The sequence below is a fragment of the Balaenoptera musculus genome, chromosome 2 (genome assembly GCF_009873245.2).
Source record: "Balaenoptera musculus isolate JJ_BM4_2016_0621 chromosome 2, mBalMus1.pri.v3, whole genome shotgun sequence".
NCBI lineage: Eukaryota > Metazoa > Chordata > Mammalia > Artiodactyla > Balaenopteridae > Balaenoptera > Balaenoptera musculus.
In genome coordinates this window covers 69,863,821-69,887,471 of record NC_045786.1, presented here as the reverse complement: position 1 = coordinate 69,887,471, position 23,651 = coordinate 69,863,821, and the positions used below count along the sequence as shown (strand labels likewise).

At 36.4% G+C, this 23,651-nt stretch overlaps 1 protein-coding gene across 6 annotated transcripts in view; it reads right to left on the bottom strand.

Moving 5' to 3' along the window:
- The window catches only part of CSNK1G1 (casein kinase 1 gamma 1), a 200,067-nt gene that overhangs the window by 99,553 nt on the left and 76,863 nt on the right, over positions 1-23,651 (bottom strand). For all 6 annotated transcript variants that reach the window (XR_005018588.1, XR_005018587.1, XM_036841605.1 and 3 more), the window contains one exon: positions 11,679-12,078. Coding sequence is in view for 4 of the 6 variants with exons in the window: in XM_036841605.1 (XP_036697500.1) it covers positions 11,679-11,859 (181 nt within the window). In the remaining 2 variants the exon portion in view is untranslated. The remainder of the gene's footprint in view (positions 1-11,678; positions 12,079-23,651) is intronic.

The window sequence follows — 23,651 nt, the reverse complement described above, 5'->3', positions numbered from 1 at the left end:
TTCTTAATTTCATTTTTGGATTAAACATAGATACTTTTGTATAATAATGATTCAGACCTCTTCTTTCATTATCCATTCTCAGAAGCATACTGCCTTTTCTTTTTCTTTTTTTTTTTTTGGCCAAGCCGTGCAGTTGCGGGATCTTAGTTCCCTGATTAGGGATCGAACCTGGGCCCCTGGCAGTGGAAGTGTGGAGTCCTAACCACTGGACCGCCAGGGAATTCCCCATACTGTCTTTTTTTTTTTTTTAACAGCTAACATTATTTATTTCTTTATTTATTTATGGCTGTCTTGGGTCTTCGTTTCTGTGCGAGGGCTTTCTCTAGTTGTGGCAAGCGGGGGCCACTCTTCATCGCGGTGCGCGGGCCTCTCTTGCTGCAAAGCACAGGCTCCAGACGCGCAAGCTCAGCAATTGTGGCTCACAGGCCCAGCCGCTCTGCGGCATGTGGGATCTTCCCAGACCAGGGCTCGAACCCGTGTGCCCTGCATTGGCAGGCAGATTCTCAACCACTGCGCCACCAGGGAAGCCCCCCCATACTGTCTTTTAATTAGAAAAGTATTAGTATCTCTTAAATCTTAAGTAGGGAACTCTTTTATATAAATAAATTTTTCAGAAAAGTGAAGTGACACTCTTTCAATTAAAGTTAAAAAGTAAAATCATTTACAAGGGAAATGTTTCTAAAGCTTCATGTTTCATAAAGAGAATATCGGGTGTTCACTCTGGCAGCATACTATTTACTAAAATTGTTAGAGATTAGCATGCCCCCCACCCCCGTGCAAGGATGACATGCAAATTCATGAAGCATTACATTTTTTTACAAACTTGAAGTTATGAAATAGATAAGTCACAGGGGATGCTATGTACAGCATGATGACTAAAGTTAATAATGCTGTACTGCATATCTGAAAGTTACTAAGAGAAGAAATCTTACAAGTTCTCATCACAAGAAAAATAAATTTTGTAAATATGTGTGGTGATGGATGTTAACTAGACTTACTGTGGTGATCATTTTGCAATATATACAAATAATGAATCATTACGTGTACACCTGAAACTAATATAATGTTATATGTCAATTACACCTCAATAAAAACGTTTCCATGAATATCTGATTTTTTTTCCTTGATGAATCTACTCAAGATGAGTAATAATTATATTACCCCACTTGAGCAAACACCCTTAAAGGTTAATCCAGTATATAAGGCTATTCTGCCCAGACTGCTCTGCTTTGTGACTTTGTTACCTTCCTTGCTATCAGTCTATCAGTGATCACTTCTTGATACATGTAATTCCCTCTTCCTTCTGTGTTTGTACTCTATGGAAGATTAAGAAAACTAATAAGCTTGTTAGAAATGCATATAAAATAAGAACACAAAGGCTTTAAGAAAAAGACTGAAGGTCTGAAGCACGGGAACTTCTGGATACACAGATCCTAAGATATCTATTTTGACTGCTAAGAAATTTTTTATTTTTATCGTTGTTTTGGTTTGCTAGTCCTCAGCTTTGATGCAGAGAGCTGGAGCTTATTAAGAAAAATGATACCATGTACAGTTTTACTATAACATGGATAAAAATTTCAACAAATGTAATTTATAATTCTAATTTACAGTAATGTTAATTTATATTCTATATAAATTTTTGTGAAAAAATGCTACATTTAGCCTTGTCTAGTCTGAAGTGAGTATTTTAGAGTATAATAAAACTGTAGAAAAATAATTACACTTTCATCACTGATGTGTAAATTTTCTGCCCTATATAAAACTAATTTATCTAGCAAGCTAGAGAGGATAATGTGTTATAGTTCTAATAATAACCTATCTTCATGAACATGTTTATTGTGTTATTTACTTATAATAATAATAAAAGCTAGAAGAAAACGAAGCCCAATTATATGGTAACGGTTGTGGTAATCCACTTGAAGAAACAGAATAGCCATTAAACTTATAATTATGAAAGTCACATATAGGAATTTAGTAAATAAAAAAGGCAGACTCTCAAAGCATAGCCAACTTCATTTATACCAAAGTACATATATATGTATATGCATGTATATATAGACATATATACATTTACACACAACTGAACAAAGAGCTGCTCTAATTTTCTGTAATGTTACAATTCTGTCTACAAAAACAAAACCCAAACAAACAAAAACAAAACAAGCTTCATGAATTGGAATTACCATTAACTTCTCTATAGGCTGGGTGCTCAAATCCAAACAATCTATTATTTAGATTAATCTATCTCTGAAGTAGTTTATAACATAAAGTAGAAAAAGGAACATGACAATCTCAAAAAAAAAAATGTTAACTTTTAGTTTCACAGTACAGACATTAGCCTAAACTACCTACAAGAGCCCTTTAATCAAAGAAACACTTGGAATTACTTAAATCACGAGGCATTTACTGTTTCAGCTTTCTATCATCCAGACAAACTGGAGAACTCCCCTATTATCCTTTAATATCAGCACCACTAGATAAAAAAAGACTGCTCTGTGTTTTTTAACAATACAGAAAAATTAAATACAGAAAAATGATACCTTTTGTGGGAAGGGGCAGTGAGATCAGAAGTTCTAATTAATTTATGATCTCTGCGGAGGGGCGGGGTACGGGGGTGGAAAACATGACATGCAATTCCTTCCAAGTTTTTTTTGTTTGTGTTTTTTTTTTTTTTAACTGCCTACAAGACAAAGTCCAAAATCTGTATCGTGGCCCACAGCTAGTCAAGAACAGACTCTGCTCACATCTCTACCCTCATTTCCCACTGTACCTTAGTCAAATAAAAAGCTAAGGGTAGAATAAAGAACAGTGTTTATAATCTCCTCCACTTTGATTTTACTCTAAATTTAAAATCTATACTTTGCAAAATTAAAAATAATAAAATATTAATTATTAATCAATTAGCCAACGTTTTCCCTCCTTACCTCCCAGAAAATCCCTGAAGATTAAAGTTGGTCCAACATAGAAACTAGACAGTGATACTTAGAGAAAAGATTATTGGCTATCATTTTATACTTTATATTTCTTCTCTTGGTAATAGGTATAATTATACTGAATGTAAATGATTATCACCTTTGGAATTAAAAATTACTTCTTATGTCCTTTTAAACCTTTTTTTCCCCCAGCATGTAGTATTTCAACTGCACACTTAACCAATAAGTAGGGAAACTACATGATATATAATAGAAATATCTGTCTAGGATGTCCCAGACCTGGGCTCTAGTTCCAACTCTGTGGCAAGCTAGTTTATTTTACCTTGACTAAGTTGTTTAATTGCTAATTTCTTTCATTTTTAAAATGATGAAGTTTGGACTAGACAATGCCAAAGTTCCTTAGAGGTCCAAAACTTAAGAAAGATCTTATCTATTAAATCAGTCTAAGTTACCATGAGCTTTTTGGGGGCAAATCCCACTCCTGTCTCATAGTAAACTCTCAGCCATCTTTTTCATATAAGTGTTGCCAATCTAGTTGTCAGACTTGAAATTGTAGAGTAGGATTCCTGACTCATGGTCAGGTCTTTTGTTCAACTCACTGCTTTTTCGATTTAATGTTGAATCTTGATTCTGTTAACCAGTCACTGTATTAGCTGGCCCACCTCAAACACTGTGTTATGTGAGGATTTCATTACTATGTCCTTCAAAGATCTCCATCCAATTCACGGTTGAACTGAACGGAACCAAAATACAGAGCTCTACTGTTCAGCATCAGTGATGGCAATGATCCGATCCTCTTTGGTGAGGTGGTTAAAACAACTACAAATCTCAACTATCTTCTCAGCCAACTCATATTTCTAAACGTGTTACTAGACTATCACAAAAGTCTGTCAAATAAATGCCTTGCTGAATAAAAATATATGATACATAGAGACATCTGGTTTAACATGGCAGAGAAAATGTAGGCATTGCACTCTATTCCTTTCCAAAAGCCCAAGGAAATGACAAAAGGAAAAAAACAGAACAAGTAAAATAGGTGGGAAAAAAGCAGACTAGAGATGTCAACATTTTGGAAGATGGGCTCCATTTTCTTTGGTAAGAGCTTTGCCATTTTCTGGAAGAGTATGGCCATAAGTTCAGACAGTTTTCTCCTTAGGATGCATGATCATCACATAAATATTGATTCTGAACTCTCTTCATAATTAAATCCTTAATCGTCCTAGTTTTGTACTCCTGCTGAACAATTCCAAACTGGTTTAGCAATCCTGAAAATTTTACTGTTAAGTTCTCCTGATTAACTAGCCAAGATGTCAATGCATAATCCTGAAAGTATCATATCTGTGAAACTTCTAAAGTTACCATATTAACATGACACAGTCTGTGCGTCAGTGAATGTGGTTAAAACTATTTGCTCCTACCATTTTTTGGTGGATTATGCTACTGACAAAAAGAATTCTTCCTCAACATCTGTTAAAGCTGTTTAACCTCAGCAAACTGTGCTTGAGTTAGAACCAACAGGATGCAATTCCAAAAGAAATTTAAACTACAATACTATTAGGAACAATAACTTTATATTCATTTGTAGTTTTCCAAGAAAGTTAAAATACATTATTTCTGGGATCATAATTTAAATTGAATCCCTCCACAACATACTGCAGAAAACAAATGATATAATTCGTTACATATCTATGAAGCAGGAACCTAAGTATCCCCTTCTGAGGGGGAGAAAAATATGTTTTGTCAGTCTGACAACTTACTACAACACATACACAAATGTACACACATACATATCTCCAAAGAGGTAAAGTACATGGGACAAAATATTAACAACTGGTAAATCTAGGTGTTATTATGGATCCTCACCATCCTATCCTTTTTCGTTTTTTGTAAAATTTTGAAATTTTCCTTCATACAAGTTGGGAAAAAATAAAACAAAAATTTAAACAATGTTTTGTATTATGTATACAAACCAAGTGCTCACTATCTGTCAATCAGTCTTAGGTGATTATACACATTATCTAAATTTTATCTCTACAACAAATCTGTAAGATAGATATTATTATTACCTTCCTCTTACGGAGGAAAAAAAATGAAACTTGGAGAGGAAATCTGACTCAGGGCTCTTACTTTTAACCACTTGAGGCAGAAAGTAATGACACAACTTCTAAAACTTGTTTTCAGTTTGTTCCATCCACAAACCCCCAACATTTGCAAACTTACAGGGAAACTTTAACAACGTTATAAAAGCACAATACAGTAGCCCCTTACTCTCTGTGGAGGACTGGTTCCAGGACCCCCATGGACACCGAAGTCTGTGGCTGCGGACGCTCAAGGTCCCTTTACAAAATGGCGTATTATTTGCATATAACCTAGGAACATCCTCTGTATACTAGATCTAGATCCCTAGATTACTTATAACACCTAGTACAGTGTAAATGCTAGGTAAATAATTGTAAATACAATGTAAATCCTATGTGAAGAGTCACCTGTAACAGGGCAAATTTAAGTTTTGCTTTTTGGAACTTTAAGGGACTATTTTTCCCCAGAGTATTTTCCACCCCTGGCTGCTTGAACCCAGAGATGAAGAACCTGTGGATATGGAGGGCCAACTGCGTATCAGTTTTTCTGTTTTGCTGACTGGCTTGATTTTTGGCTGATATAGATTGAGTTTCATTTTTTCAAAATGCTAAGATTTCCTACAAAACTATTAATAAAAAAGTAAACATTTGATTTTACAATGCTTTCACTTTCAACTAGAGAAGAAACACTTTTAAATCTTATTTTATCTTAAGCCTATATTCTTTCAGATGAATGCTTTTCAAAAAATTTTAACACAATAGACCCATACCTTTTAAACAAAATCTTACTGAAAACTCAATATAAAGGTAACAGAGAGAGTCCTGCCTGCTCACTTTTCCTTTCCCATTCTCTTGAAGTAGGAAATCAAGGGCTCCAAGACTTTGTGGGATGTAATATGAAACCAACTGCTTTATATAATATGCAACTGTAAACTGTTAATTATCACAACTGCCAAAAACAGAACTGGCTGGTAAGAGCTGAAGTTACAAGTTCCAATTTAAGTTCATTAGTGATAGTTAAGTAATTCAGATATGGAAAGAACAATATGCAGAGAAGTTGTCATGTACACTCTACTTTAGTCATAGAAATAAGTGTCTTATTTTAGAAGCAAGGGAGGAATGTGTCACAGGACAAGCTGATACCCTTAGACAATTTACCTTTGTCAGAAACATCCTTCGGTTCTAATGTACTTTTACATATTTCACCAGATACCAAAGATGGAATAGAACAAAAAGGTCAATTCTTTGTGCCTCCATTTTCTTATTTGTAAGTAAAAACATTCTCTAACAAGATACTATTTCACAAAGACAGTATAAAAATTACTAATAAAATTTATATGCAAGACTGTTTAGTCTAAAGGGTCTCCCATAAACATAGGTACATACCTATTAGGATATGAAATCACCTATCTACTTATTCTTGCAACTAAGAAGGAAAAAAAAGCTGCTACTTGTAGACTAGGGATACATATTTTCTAAATTCTGGAGGAATAGAATCATTTTTATCTTAATGTTTACATGATTCTTTCCAGGCCTGATTCAACAGGAGACTCAAAACTTTAATTAAAAAAAAAAAAAAAAAAAAAAGGCCTCAAAATATTCCCCATGCTTCACAATTAATAAAAAACAACCTGCAGATCTGTTTCCACTCCATCGTGTCCTCCTACCTTTTATCCACGATCATCCTTCATCAATCTTCCTTTCTCAAATCTTCAAAATTCCCCTTTCTATTGAGGCAATATACATAGGTAAGACTCCACAGAAATAATCTTTCCATTGAAAAATATGCAAAGGCCACAAACAAGCAACTCTTAAAAGAAGAAATATAAATAAATGTGTATAGATGTTTAACTTCACCCATGAACACATACACATTTAACAAGATACCATTTTCCCCTATCAGACTAGCATAGATGAAAAGATTCTCAATAATGTTCAAGGTTTTCAAAGGAGAGACACAAACACACACACACACACACAGGCTCACACAGAAAGTAAAGGAAAACCATCTTTCTGGAGGGCAAATTGACAATGTGTAACAAAATCACAAATATGTATGTATCTTTGACACAGAAAGTACACTTCCAGAATTTATCCTAAGAAAATAATCAACCAAGTTTGGACTACAAGGATGTATTTATTACAAGTATCTACAAGGATGTTCAGATAGTATTATTTATAATTAAAAAACAGAAATAATTTATATGTGTATTAAGACTAGCTAATAAATTTCTAAATATAGACATGAAAAATGATCTATATTTAAGCTGAAACAATAGAAGTTCATGCTGTATTAAGTGATAAAAGCAAGTTTACAGCACAGTTTGATTGCATTTCTAAAATATGTCCTGATACATATTTTTTATTCTGGAAAATTAAATTAATTAAACAAAATTAGTGATTATCTTTGGAGATACGTTTAAGAAAAATTTTTTAAAAATTTTGGGCAACAGCATGTTTGCTTTTTAAAAACATTCCTTTAAAGGATATGTTTATTGCTATTTTTCCCCTGGTTACAAAATACATGTATTCATTAAAAAAAACAAAGAACGAAAAGGAAGGAAAAAAGGAATCATCTCAGAAATATATAAACAGAAGTCAAAGACCAAAGGCTATAATAATCAGCTTCTCCTGTTTAGCCTTAGGGCACAGGCTGTGCTTAACACCCCACCCCTCTAGAAACTCTTGTCTTGACTTTTCGACTTCTCTAGTCCTGAGGCTCTTCCTCTCCCAGCATCCCTTAAATGCACCCTCTTTCTCTCCTCACTCACAAGCATCATATCACCGATGGTTGCATGCTCATTAACACCTACATGGTAATGATTTCTTAATCCCTATCTGAAGTCTAATTTTTCTAAGTCTCAGAGTCACATTTCTGCATATGTGGTACACAATCCTCAAAGTCAATATATTCTCAAAGTCTAACTTACTTGCCTTCCCCATCGCCTACTCTAGTCCCGTGTTCCCTAGCTCTATTAAAGGTTTCCTCATTCACTTGGTCTTCCCAAGCTGGCAAAATAACTGGTAACCAAATCCTGCCTGTAGTCTACTTCTGAAATTTCTCCCTAATTCATCCCTTCCTCTGCATCTCACTGCCATTTTCAGAGATAAGGCAGGCCTGGCCACTTCATTATATGCCATACACAGTAAAAAGGAATTAAGAATACAAATAAATATGAGAATATTAATAAAGCAAATTACTACCATCAAGCATATCTTGAGGTAGAGAGATGGAGGAACATGACACAATGTGACAAGTACAAATAGAACAAAAATCCACACGATGTCAACCTCTTTACTATCTGATCTAATCTTATACTGGGAATTATCTTTCTAGAATACAAACCAGATAATGTCACTCTTCTGTTGTAAAACCCTTGATGATTCTACTCCACTGCCTACAGGATAAAGTCCAAATGCTTTAATACCAAGCAAACACTTCACAATCTGCTCCCAACGTATCTAATAGCCTCATCTATTACTCTTCTTTCACTTCACACCCCATAACCCAGCCGTGTATAACTAGTTGCTGCTCTGACAATATGCTAAACCATTTTACAACACCTAGTGTTTGTGCATCCGGCTATTGGAGAGTCCTTCTTCCTTGTGCTCACCAGTGAAGTCCTGTACTACTCTCAATCAAACCATGCTCCTCTGTGAAACCTTCATTAACCTTCTCTGCCAGTGTAGTTTTTATACAGTCTATTACAATACTTATCACTTTATGTTGTAATTTGTTTTTCTTTTTCTGTCATTAGACTGTGAGATTCTTTTTTTTAAAATTGTAGTTGATTTATAATATTGTGTTTGTTTCAGGTATACAGCGAAGTGATTCAGTTATACATACACATATATATTTTTCAGATTCTTTTCCTTTATAGGTTATTACAAGATACTGCCTACAGTTCCCTGTGCTATACAGTAGGTCCTTGTTGGTTATCTATTTTATACATAGTGGTGTGTATCTGTGAACCCCATACTCCTGATTTATCTCCCCACCACCTGACACTGTGAGATTCTTAAGGACATCTTGTTATTCTTTGTATCCTTCCCAAGTCTAGAAAGACAGTAAATATTCAAGAAGTGTTTGTTAAATGGATGATGAGGTGGAAACAGATTTACAGAGAGCCAAAATACACTAATCAGCCCTTTTTTTTTTTTGGCTCTCTGTCTGGAATTCAGAAGTCTATCGAAGCAGTAATGCCACTACCTACCACGAACCCCACATACCAGGAACCCAAAGGAGGCCATGTGTTTTTTTTCTCCCCCCTTCCTACTCATCTGGCTATCTATCCATCCATCCCACAAATAACATCAGCAAACAATACAGAGAGAATCCCTGCCCTCCAAGGGGCTTATATTGGAGTAAGGAGAGACAATTAACAGGTAAACAAATATATAAAATAATGTCAGACAGTGATCAATGAGATGAATAAAACAAAGCAGTTTGATGAGACAGAATGTGGTTAGGGGAGTAATGTGCTATTTTAAATGGAGGTGGGAAAGAAGTCACAGAAGGTTTCTCTGAGACAGTAACATGAAAGTTGAGGCCCAAGGGATGAGAAGCAACCAGTGAAGCAAAATTTTGAAGAAAGAATTCTTCAAGCAGAAGGAATTGTAGGTGCAAAAGCTCTGAGGCACAAATGCACTTGGCTATTTGAGGGACAGAAGAAAGCACAGCGTTGTAATGGTAGCCTGGGTGGAGGCCTATCTGCTCCTGCCTTGAGTTTGGAATTTTCCAGTTTTCACCTTCTGTTGTCTGCACAATCTTCTACTTACTAATACCATAGCAAGAGGACAATGGAATGGGGTATACAGCACACCCTATTGTCAGGAGACGTCAAATGATTCTGAAAGTTACTTTTCTGGTTTCTGTTGATAAAAAGTACTCCTAGATACAATGCCCTAACAATAACGGTCCCAGGGCTAATGAAAACCTCATTAGCACACAAGAATAAAACCACTTGAAAAGAGAGAAAAGTTCTTTCTACTGACTACAATGCAAGTCAAAATGGGACCCATCATAATCACCCTAGATTCGTTACAGGAAATAAAACACAACACTTTACCACTCTGAAAATATACATGAGCTATCCTTCTACCTGAATAGATTTTTCCATTCCTGTGTAAACGTAATGATCATATAATACAAATCTAGACTTAAGTAATTAAATAAAATACATTTGCAGTTTTCATTGACCAGGGTTTTTCTTCATCTTTATAGAAATTAAACAATTTTATGATGTTTTGAGAAAGCATGAATTTATATGCATTATAAACTGCCTCTCAGTAATTTTGTGGATGTTTATGTCATAATCTATTTAATTCAAGTACTACTGTGATCTTAGAGCAAAGTCAATCCATTATATAAATGTATAGTCACAAAACTAGCTACTAAAGCAACTCAGTAGTTGGTAGGACCTCAAGCAGTGTGAAATTACACATCTTACTCCTATTTTCAGTAGCATCTGCTGGCTTTGCTAACCAGAACGTGAACACATCACTAAATATAAAAGCCTTTCATTATCCTAGTCAGGTCTTAAAATTCCAGGCTCCCAGCCTTCTAGTGGTAAAAATAAATTCATTCTCAGCATCCCTAGATTCAATTCTGCACCCAGTGATCTCTGGCTAGTACAGTGATGTTTCCCTGAATCTCTCTATGGGGGGGATGAGAGGTAAGATTTTTTCGATCTCCTTTTGAAAAATCATCAGAAGTAGCAGAGGTAATCAAAAATAATCATCTTATGCTCCCACGCTCCCACTTCCTCAAAGGGCAAAGCCTCTTACAATGGGTCTTCATAATACTACAGTCTCAACAGCTATGAACAATAAGAAAACACTTTAGCTTAAAAAAGGACCTTGTCACAATCTGCAAGTTGATGACCAACTTCACATATTCACAAGATCCTTCATTTTCTCTTCCCCATTCACCTAGGGAGGGCCATAAAAAGTTTCTAAATACCCAATGTACCTTCTTCCCAATTTCACATCTTCAAACTGGTTGATGTTATCATTATTCATCATCTCACTCATAAACTAATACTTGAAATAAAAAATCCTTTCCTTGGTTGGGAAATAAAAATTGCAAAGTTTCTCCCTGGAGTTCTAGCTCAATCCTGATGTTGGGACTTCCAGGAAGGAATGCAAACATGGTATCAGCTGGAAAACCTCTCTAAATACTGATGTTACCTCCTTGCAGACTAAGTATGGGTATTACTAAGTATTGACTCTTCCCTTACTAAGGGTAGATTCTGAATTAAAACAAGGCCTTAATCCCTTCTCAAAGTGTGGTTCAAGGACCAACAGCATCTTAATCAACTGGGAGTTTGTTAAAAAGACAGTATACAGGGCTCTACTCTCCAACCAACTAAATCAGAATCTTCGTTTTACTGATATCTGTATGCAGATCTCCCTACATCACAAAATCTCAGAACTGGTGGAAAATCTAAAATCCTATCACACACAAAGAGGGATGAACCTTGGATAACAATTACACCTGATAATGACTATAGTCTCCTTCACAAATTCTTCAGTTCTTTTAACAATAGGTCCTCATTACAAGAACTTCTCATAAAATTATAAACTGCTGGTCTTGAAACCCACCAAAGCTTATTATAGCTGCTGTTGTTCTTGTTAGTCTAAGCCAATAATATAACCAAGTTCTTACCTAATCTGAGCTCTCCGAAGTTCCCACACCCTATCTTCTTGCCAACCCTGAAGTTGGGTCCCACCATAAGAACCCCAGAGGATGTTGAGGAGCCAGATGGTCGGGAACAGTGTCCACTCCTTTGTGCCATGGGTTTAGTTGTCCGTTGTCTTTCATCCTTTTCCCTACTAGGATGGTCCATGATCCTACACGACACAGTCTCTGCACAGGTCTCCTTAATTTGTATACCTCTCTTCAATACAAAAGTACGTCCGAATAAACTGGAGTTAGAGTAAGGTAAGGAGTTCTTTTGGCACCATGTTTACGTTTCTAATTTATCTCCAGGAGATGAAAAACCATTGATTAGTTCTGGTAGGACACGTAGTCTGTAGGTCTCAAGCATAGGAGGATATTGTGTAACCTAGGTAAAAAATCAAGAAAGCATACAGTTAAAAATTATATTTTAAAACAAAATTAAGAGAGTTACCACTAATTAGAATGGACTCTATCCAAACTGAGCAAAGTGGACAGCTTCCTGAAATGGATTTTGGTTTTACATCCTCCAACAGTTTAGCCATCTGGACTAGTAATTCATCTGGTAACATAGGCTCAGTAGGCTACAGACCAGGGCAGCTAACGGAACACAGAACCCTTTAACATAAAATGCTTTCTTCTAGTGTTGTACATATGACTCAAAAGAAAGCTATTTGTTGGCTTTTTCATCACTGGCTAACAAAGATATGGTGGGGTTCAGCCAAGTTAAATAAACTGAGGGCAATTAAAAGCTCTTCCCCTTAATTTGGACAGAACCTATCAGAAATAAGCTACTCACTACTCACTGTCCCCCTCCTCCATCCCCACCATTTATCAAGCACTGACAGCAATCACGAAATCCAAAGCAAGTTACGGATTGACACAGACTACTTCTATGAAGGCCTTTCCAAAACCCTAGTGGTACAAAGTAGTCCTAGACTAAAGGTTTGGAAAGCTCAACTTTTGGTCTAGTTTTCATTGTGGGCTGAGTACACAATGACAGAGTGCCTGAAGCAGGTCCTTTGCACAACCCCAAAGTGAGAATAAATCTGAAGAACAAAAAATCTTAAACAAAACTCATCCCTACCAGAATTCTCCAGTTTCTCAATTTAGGACTAAGCCCAAGACAAAGTTTGCAATGAGATAATTTTGATGCTATTTTTGATAATCTAGGTGAGTATCCTTAACAAAAAAATATTCTGTTACCACCAATCACAGACTAAACACATACTTTTGTTTCACTTTCACTGAAGATTTCCCTTAAAATTTTAAGGAAGAAGAGAATTAGAACTGCTTGGTTATTATTGCATGTATACAAGAAAGCAAATATGTCTAGACTGTAAGCTTCTTACGGACACCTTTAATTCCCTAGTACAGGAACAGGCACATACGTGTGAGCTGAATGTACAAATGGGCACATAATCCAAGAACATACTCTGTTTACTTCATTATAGTAGTTAACTGTTTACTTTCATCTTTTCTGTCTGCTTTCTTTGCATTATTAAAACTGCATAATGACTTTAGGCTTCCGTAAAGCTAATCATCATTAAAATACATTTCCCTGAATTCAGGAAATAATACATCTACGTTCAAAATGTAGAGTAAATTCAAATGCAGAGTAAATTCAAAATTTACTCTGTTAAAGTAAAAAATCAGGGTGGTAAGAATACGTCAGTAATTACTGGATTTCCTACAAGAACAACATTATGAATTTATATTTCTCCTCACTCTTTCTCTTATTATAATTTCATCTAATATCCTTCAATTATCTTTGTTGTCTACACAAAGTCCCTCAAACAATATGAGTAAAGAAAGAGAAATAGGGAATTCCCTGGCTGTCCAGTGGTTGGGACTCCATGCTTTCACTGCCAAGGGTGCGGGTTCAATCCCTGGTCAGGGCACTAAGATCCCGCAATACACGCAGTACGCACCCCCCCCACCCACTCCAAAAAAAAAAGAGAGAGAGAGAGAGAAATAAAATTTAAGATATTTTATTTAGATAGTCCATCTTAACAGGTGGTCGTGTGTCTATAGATGATAAACTGTCAGGCTATACTTTCTTCCTTTATATCACACATTTTTTTGAGAACAGGTAAAGGGTGTCTTAGCCTATCCAGACAATTTTGAGCACTGAACTAACTCCTAAAGTTTCATCAGTTATCACTAGTATAATAGTCTCATTTATAAGATTTGAAAAACTGTACTACCTTGTCTATTGCTCTTCATATTTTTCATTGTGTTCACTTCTTTCCTAACAAATGGATGTTATTTTTATAATGTTTGTCATTAGCTTTCTCCATTGCACTTAGACTCATGTAACATTAGGTTCAGTAATCACTCACAGCCCTCATATCCATGTATACTTGCAGGTATGTATTCAAAAAACATACAGTAGTACTTGCCAGGTTAGAAAACTGCAGAAAGCCAACAACCGTATTCAGCTGGGAAAAGGGTGTTTCTTTTTTTTTTAAACATCTGCTTGTAGATTAGAACAATCATTTTACTTCCCACAAACATGGCAAACACACTTATCAATGTTGGAATCTATTCATGAGACATTAGCACGATTTAACCTGTAACTATGAAAGATGAAAAATATTCAATACTACTTTATGTGGCACCTCTCATTAGAGAAATCAAATTGAATGATTAAATTTTTAAAAATCCTATTTCTTTATCACCACTCGCTGCTCAAAACTATTTCCTACTTCCCAATTACAAACTCTTTAGCTTGTCACTTGAGTCCCTTCAATATCAACTCCCTATTTAAATTCATGCATTAAAGCTACTACATAAAGCAAAGGAACATCCGCCCTTAGCTCTTATACCTAGAATGGTCTCTTAAGTCTTCTGTCTTATTTAAGGCCTGACTCATATCTTACATCCTTTGTGAAACCTTTTATAACCAATTCATCATTAATGCTTGGAGCACCACTGTCTATACCACCATTTGCTACCTACCATATATCAGATTATATTGATATGTATTCTAATATTCAATTTGATTATAAGCCCTTGAAGTTAGGGATCCTGTCACATCTCTTTTAGTTTCTTGCATGTAACTGGTACTTAATAAATACTGAGTAATAATTATAATCTTGAATAATAGAAGACAGATTCCTAGCAACATAACCTAATATTTATACAAAATAATATGTAAAAGTAAGGAGAACCCTAATTAACCCTAAGAACTCCTAGAATTCATCTAGCAAGAAGCTGGTATTATTTCATTTAAATTCATTAGTGTTAAGACATAGGCTAGTTAGAATTTCCATTTCACAAGGATATTAAATGGTTTATTTACAGTTACTAGCAAATAACATATGAAAAAGTTAGCTCAAAAATCAGGTCAAATGGAATACCCAAGGTAAGCATTATGTTATACTTTAACCTTATTTTTAAAAAATGGCTTCTAAGGACAGCAGTAAAAGATAAACTAAATGTTTATATTATTTCTCCTCTTTTTTTTTTAACAGTAGAAGGAGAAAGGAGAGAAATTATATAAATGCAATAAGTAGATGTTTGTTTTTCTGGTGAATAAACTATTCAGCAATCACTTGGATCTCATTAAACATGTTAATGTTACAATGCATATGTATTTGAATTTTTAGAGTCATACCAGCAAGTTTCTTAAAAAGCCTAATTCTAGTAGTTTCTACCACTTTAGGCATGCCTGAATTAGAGAAAAGGTATTTTTAAAATATGACAGGGACTTCCCTGGTGGTCCAGTGGGTAAGACTCTACGCTCCTAATGCAGGGGGCCCAGGTTCGATCCTTGGTCGGAGAACTAGATCCGGCATGCATGCCACAACTAAGAGCTCCATGCTGCAACTAAGAAGTCCGCATGCCACAACTGAAGATCCTGCGTGCTGCAACTAAGAGTCCATAGGCCGCAACTAAGAAGTCTGCATGCCACAACTAAAGATCCCACATGCCGCAACGAAGATCCCACATGCCACAACTAAGAAGCCCGCAAGCCACAACTAAGAGCCCGCATGCCGCAACTAAAAGATCCCGCATGCTGCAACTAAGACCCGGGGCAGTCAAAATAAATAAGTATTAAAAATAAATAGGGCTTCCCTGATGGTGCAGTGGTTGAGAGTCTGCCTGCCAATGCAGGGGACACGGGTTCGAGCCCTGGTCTGGGAAGATCCCACATGCCGCGGAGCAACTAGGCCCGTGAGCCACAGTTGCTGAGCCTGCGCGTCTGGAGCCTGTGCTCCGCAACAAGAGAGGCCACGATAATGAGAGGCCCGTGCACCGCGATGAAGAGTGGCCCCCACTTGCTGCAAATAGAGAAAGCCCTCGCACAGAGGCGAAGACCCAACACAGCCATAAATAAAAAGAAAGAAAGAAATATGCTTGTACTTTGCAGATTTGAATGAATAAATAAATAAATAAATAAATAAATAAATAAAGTATGGCGCTCCACATATTCTTTGCAATCAAAAGTTTTAGGAACCAGTTTTACCCTCCCCAGCAGCCATCAGTCTATCAATCAGGCTCCACCTAGTGAATAAAAAGAGATTTATACATATGGCTTTCCTAATTGGGAAATTTTAAGAGCTCTCAAGCAGATTAAAGAATTACTGCTAATAGTAAAATCAAGAAATCCAATTCATCAAATTGTAGATGGGGAACTGATGCCAAATCTGCCTGGTTTACTGTTAGAGTTGAAGAATATGGCTATCTTTAGCAGTGGTCAATGAAAAGTTTTCCTTCCTAGACCATCCTAGAAGATATCTCATAGCATTCTGTCACATAGAAACAGGAGAAATTTATTTTATATATATATATATATTTTTTTTCATTTTTGCCACGCCACGTGGCTTGCTGGATCTCAGTTCCCTGACCAGGGATTAGAACCTGGGCCACGGCAGTGAGAGTGCCAAATCCTAACCAGTAGACCACCAGGGAACACCCTAAAATGGGAGAAATTTATGTTTCCAATATCTACCACCCTGAGCCAACACATAAAAAAATTAGGTCAAAACCAAGAGTTCCTCTGGCCCAAAGTCACTCTCTGTAAGGCAGCAATGGCTGCTTTGTGGGAGAGAGAGGCGTGGTTTTCCATTATAAATGAAATTACTAAAGTGAATTTGCTGTTTTACGTAAAAGTATTTTGAGAAGTTGCGTGAAGACTAAAAAAAATTAAGTCATATTATAAAATCATCAAAAAAATATTTAAGACTTCCCTGGTGGCACAGAGGTTAAGAATCTGCCTGCCAATGCAGGGGATGTGGGTTCAAGCCCTGGTCCAGGAGGATCCCACATGCCACAGAGCAACTAAGCCCGTGCGCCACAACTACTGACCCTGCGGTCTAGAGCCAGCAAGCCACAACTACTGAAGCCCGCGCACCTAGAGCCCATGCTCCGCAACAAGAGAAGCCACTGCAATGAGAAGCCCGTGCACTGCAATGAAGAGTAGCCTCCGCTCACCGCAACTAGAGAAAGCCTACGCACAGCAACGAAGACCCAACGTAGCCAAAAAAGATTAAAGAATTACAGCTGTGAATCTGTCTGCTAAGTGAAAATAAATCAGTGATTTACAGTTTTTTATTTCAGATTCTCATATACTGGCATTGTCCAAAACGAGGAACATAAATATTTAAATTTTAAAGTCAAAACACACTCAGCCTTTGTTGATAGTCATGACAAGAGATTGTCAAGCTTATAAATCTCTCTCTTCTGATATAACTTATGATGAAATTCTTTATGGATGTAGGACTGCTGGATCATATGGTAAGGGTATGTTTAAAAAAGAATCTCCAAAGTGACCAGACTCTCTCTTCTACTATCCCTTCATTACTACATGCTGGCCTTGGTCCTAATGCTTGTAGCCTCCTGGTCACAAGTTTCAGCTTTAGGTATCACTTTCCATACCAGTGGAAAACAGAAATGAAAGGGCAAGAGCAAGACCTTCTCATCATGCATCTCTTTTTTGGTAAAGAAGAAAATTCTTTGTAGAGCCCCCAGCAAAATTCCCCTTATGTTGAGTTGCCAACAAACAGTGTCTGCAACAATAGCTGAAATTCCCACTGTAAGCTCCTCAAAGAATGAGATCAAAGCCTAATCTGAACATAGGATAAATTTCAAGGGTAGTATCACACCCAAAGAAAGTATTCAGTAAACATTCAGCAAAAATGATATCTGCACATCTGAATGTGCTTGCATGTGTGCTAAAAAGAACTATCAAAAATTACAGGACAATTTTTAAAAGTATAATACAATTTAAGTACACACAAAATGCTCATACTCATTTTAACTTTTTTTAAAAATGGACACAATAAGAACCTCACTTTAATTAACCTAACAAATGATCAGAATCTATTTATCTTAGCTAAAATATATTATGGGAGTGCTATTACTAAAGGGAAGAAAAATGTTTACAGATTCTGGTTTGGGGTTGTGTGTGTGTGTGTGTGTGTGTGTGTGTGTGTGTGTGTGTGTTTTCGGGAGAAGGAAGGATTTATTACTTGCAGCAAGTAAAAAGAACACTGGAGGTCTTTCCCAAAGATCTGTCTCGGTTCTGGTGTTATTAATCTTTCCTTTTTCCACAAATTCCAATTCTTAATTTCTCCCATTCTTACTATTTCCAACCCTCACTGCTCAATCTATTCCCATCTGATAATTATGTTTTCCAATTTTATTGCTATACTACTGACATGTAATATTGTATGTTTAAGGTATACAACGTGATGATTGGATACAGGTATTTATTACGAGACGATTACCAGAATAAGTTAACATCCATCACCAGAGAGATTCAATTTTTTCCTTTTAAATCAGAACTTTTAGGATCTACTCTCTTAGCAACTTTGAAATATACAACACAGTATTGTTAACTATAGATCCAATGCTGTACTCACCCACAGAAATTATTTATCTTATAACTGGAAGCTTGTACCTTTTAATCACCTTCACCCATGTTGCACCCCCCTTCCCTATCCCCCAACTCCCACCTCTGGCTACACCAATCTGTTCTCCTTTTCTATGAATTTGATTTTTACAGATTCCACAGATAAGTGAGATCATACAGTATTTGTATTTATCTGTTTGACTTATTTCACTAAGCATAATAAGTATCCTCAACGTGCATCCACATTATTGCAAATGGCAGGATTTCCTTCATTTTTATGGCTGAATAATATTATTCTGTATGTCTGTCTTGGGGGGGGGTGGTTATTCATTTATCTGTTGACAGGCACTTAGGTTGTTTCCATGTCTTGGCTATTGTAAATTATGCTGCCAAGAACATGGGGGTGCAGGTATCTCTTCAAGAAAATGATTTCCTTTCCTTTGGATAGATACCCAGCAGTGGAACCTCCATACTGTTTTCCATAGTGGCTATACCAATTTACATTCCCACCAACAGCACACAAGGGTTCCCTTTTCTCCACATCCTTGCCAACACTTATCTCTTGTGTTTCTGATGACAGTCATTATAACAGGTGTGAGGTGATATCACATTGTGGTTTTGACTTGCATTTCCCTGATGATTACTGATATTGAGCACCTTTTCATGTACCTGTTGGCCACTGTATGTCTCCTTTGAAAAAATGTCTATTCAGTTACTCTGCCCATTTTAAAGACTGATTTTTTTCCCTACTGAGTTGTATGAGATTTTTAATATATTTTAGACATTAATCCCTTACCAGATATATGATTTGCAAATATTTTCTCCCATTCTGTAGGTTGACTCTTCATTTTATTGATAGTTCTCTTTGCTGTGCAGCAGCTTTTTAGTTTAACATAATCCCACTTGTTTATTTTTGCTTTTGTTGCATTTGCTTTAGGTGTCAAATCCAAAATCACTGCCAAGGACATGGAAGCAACTTAAGTGTCCATCAACAGATGAATGGATAAAGAAGATGTGGCACATATATACAATGGAATATTACTCAGCCATAAAAAGGAATGAAACTGAGTTATTTGTAGTGAGGTGGACGGACCTAGAGACTGTCATTCAGAGTGAAGTAAGTCAGAAAGAGAAAAACAAATACCGTATGCTAACACATATATATGGAATCTAAAAAAAAAAAAATGGTCACGAAGAACCTAGGGGCAAGATGGGAATAAAGATGCAGACCTACTAGAGAATGGACTTGAGGATACGGGGAGGGGGAAGGGTAAGGTGGGACAAAGTGAGAGAGTGGCATGGACATATATACACTACCAAATGTAAAATAGATAGCTAGTGGGAAGCAGCCACATAGCACAGGGAAATCAGTTAGGTGCTTTGTGACCACATAGAGGGGTGGGATAGGGAGGGTGGGAGGGAGGGAGACACAAGAGGGAAGAGATATGGGGACATATGTATATGTATAACTGATTCACTTTGTTATAAAGCAGAAACTAACACACCATTGTAAAGCAATTGTACTCCAATAAAGATGTTAAACAAACAAACAAACAAACAAAAAAACCAAAATCATTCCAAGACCAATGTTAAGGTGCTTACGCCCTATGTTTCCTTCTAGGAGTTTTATGGTTTCAGGTCTTACATTCAATTCTGTAATCCATTTTGAATTGTTTTCTGTATATGATATAAGACAGAGGTCCAGTTTTCCCACTACCATTTACTGAAAAGACTATCCTTTCTCCATTGTATATTCTCAGCTCCCTTGTTGGAAGTTGACCATATATGCATGGGTTTACTTCTGGGATCTCTATCTTGTGTCTTTGATCTATGTGTCTGTTTTTATACCAATACCACCATACTGTTTTGATCACTATAACTTTGTATCATAATTTGAAGTCAGAAAATGTGATACCTACAGTTTCGTTGTTTTTTCTCAAGACTGCTTTGGCTCTTTGGGGTCTTTTGTGTTCCATACAAATTTTGGGATCGATTTTTCTCTTTCTGTTAAAAATGCTCTTGGAATTTGGTAAGGATTGCACTGAATCTGTAAATTATTTTAGGTAGTATGAACAATTTAACAATATTAATTCTTCCAATTCATGAGTACAGAATATCTTTCCATTTATTTGTCTCTCCCTCAATTTCTTTCATGAATGTCTTATAGCTTTCAGTGTACAGATCTTTCACTTCATTGATTAAATTTATTCCTAGGTATTTTATTCTTTTTGATGCAATTGTAAATGGGATTTTAAAAATTCCTCAGATAGTTCATTATTAGTGTATAGAAACCCAACAGATTTTTGCATATTGATTTTGCATCCTGCAACTTTACTGAATTTGTCAATTAGTTCCAACAGTTTCCAATTTGGAAGCCTTTGGGAGTTCCCTGGTGGCCTAGTGGTTAGGATTCTGGGCTTTCGCTGCTGTGGCCTGGGTTCAATCCCTGGTCAGGGAACTGAGATCCTGCAAGCCACTCAGTGTGGCCAAAAAAAAAAAAAAGGAAGCCTTTTATTTCCTTTTCTTGCCTAATTGCTCTGGCTAGGACTTCTAATACTATGCTGATTTCTCTTTTGATTTCTTCTTTGACCCACTGATTGTTCAGTAGCATGTTGTTTAAGATATTTCTGAATTTTCCAGTTGTCTTCTTGTAATTGATTTCTAGTTTCATACCATTGTGGTCAGAAAAGATGCTTAATATGATTTCAATCTTCTTAAATTTATTAACGTTTGTTTTGTGGCTGAACATATGATCTATCCTGGAGAATGTTCCATGTACAATTAATAAGAATGCGTATTCTGCTGTTGTTGGATGGAATGTTGTGTTAATGTCCATTAAGTCTATCTGATCTAATGTGTACTTTAAGTCCAATGTTTCCTTACTGATTTTCTGTCTGGACGATCTATCCATTGTTGAAAGTGGGAGTACTGAAGTCCCCTACTATTACTGTGTTGTTGTCCATTTTTCCCTTCAGGTCTGTTAATACTTATTGGCATGACGTGGAGATACTGTAGGTTCAGTTCCAGATCAACACAATTGAGTAAATATTGCAATAAAGCAAGTCACACAAATTTTTTGATTTCCCAGTGCCTATAAAAGTTATGTTTACACTACACTGTAGGTTATTAAGTGTGCAATAGCATTAGGTTAAAAATAAAAAATAATACACACCCACACACAATGCATATACCTTAATTTAAAAGTAATGCTCTTGGAAAAATGGCACCTGTATACCTGCTCGACACAGGGTTGCCACAAACCTTCAATTTGTAAAAACAAAACAAAACAAAACAAAAAAACAGTATTTGTGAAGCACAATGAAGTGAAGTACAATAAAACAAGGAATGCCTGTACTTTATATATTTAGGAGCTCTTATGTTGGGTGCACATTTATAAAAGTTACCTCCTGTTGGATTGACAACATTATCATTATATAATGGCCTTGTCTCTTATTACAGACTTTGTCTTAAAGTCTGTTTTGTCTGATATAAGCATAGATACCACTGTTTTCTTTGGTTTCCATTTGCATTGAATATCTCTTTCCATCTCTTCACTTTCAATCTGTGTGTGTCTTAAAAGAAGAACTGTCTCTTGAAGGCAGCACATAGTTGGATCCTTGTTTTTTTAATCCGTTAAGCCACTCTGTGTCTTTTGACTGGAGAATTTAGTCCATTTATATTTAAAGTAACTACTGATAGGTATGGACTTACTACTACCCTTTCGTTAATTGTTTTCTGGATATTTTGTAATTTCTTTGTTCCTTTCTCATTCTCTTTACCTCTTTGTGTTTCTATTATAGGTTTTAGCCTTGTGGTAGCAATGAGGCTTATATAAAGCATTTTATATTTATAGCAGTCTTTTAAGCTGATAACAACTTAAGTTAAAATGCATACTAAAACTCTATATTTTTACTCACCTCCCCTTTCAATTTTTATGTTTTCGATACCACAATTTACATCTCTTTCCCTTGTGTATCCATTACCAAATTACTGTACAGCTATTTTCACTACTTTTCTTTTTTTAAAAAAACTTATTTATTTAATTTATTTTTGGCTGCATTGGGTCTCTGTTGCTGCGTGCGGGCTTTCTCTAGTTGTGGTGAGCAGGGGCTACTCTTCGTTGCGGTGCACAGGCTTCTCATTGCGGTGGCTTCTCTTGTTGCAGAGCATGGGCTCTATGCGCCCGGGCTTCAGGAGTTGTGGCTCACGGGCTCTGGAGTGCAGGCTCAGTAGTTGTGGCACACAGGCTTAGTTGCTCCGTGGCATGTGGGATCTTCCCGGACCAGGGTTCGAACCCATGTCCCCTGCATTGGCAGGCAGATTCTTAACCACTGCGCCACCAGGGAAGCCCCTACTTTTCTTTTTTAACCTTCCTACTAGATTTATAAGAGATTTACTCACCATTACAACATTAGAGTATTCTGATTTAAATACATATTTACTGTTACCAATGAGATTTATACTTCCATATGTTTTCCTGTTACTAATTAGCATCTTTTAATTTCAGCTTGAAGCAGTTGCTTTAACATTTCTTCTAAGGCTAGTCTATTGGTGATGAACTCCTTTAAGTTTCTGCTTGTCTGGAAAACTCTCTCTCTCCTTCAATTCTAAAGGACTCCTGAACTTGCTGAGCATGTAGCTTTATGACCATTATTTCCAACTCTTTATCAGGTAAATCACTTATCTGTATTTCATTCAGGTCTGTTTCTGGAGTTTTATCTTGTTCTTTTGTTTGGCAAATATTCCTCTGTTTCCTTGACTCTCTGTGTTGGTTTCACAGCATTATTAGGTAAAACAGAAACCTTTTCCAATATCGATGGAGCAGTCTCCTGTAGGAGATGAACCTTATTGTTCAACCAGGCCCTATCCCCTAGTTGTCTCTCAAATCTTTGTGATTGTCCAAGCCACCTTCTTTGGTCTCTGGTTCCTACTAGTTGAGGGTGTGCCGAGACCTGCCAGTGTCCCTAAGAGGGGATCTCAGTCAGCACCTAGATGCAGGCTGACTAGAAGCTGGACCCTCAGTAGCAGCTTTTAAAGTACACAAGTAGATCTTTCAGGGAGAGACTGGGGACTGGGCTTTTTAGTCTGCTCCCTCTGAACTA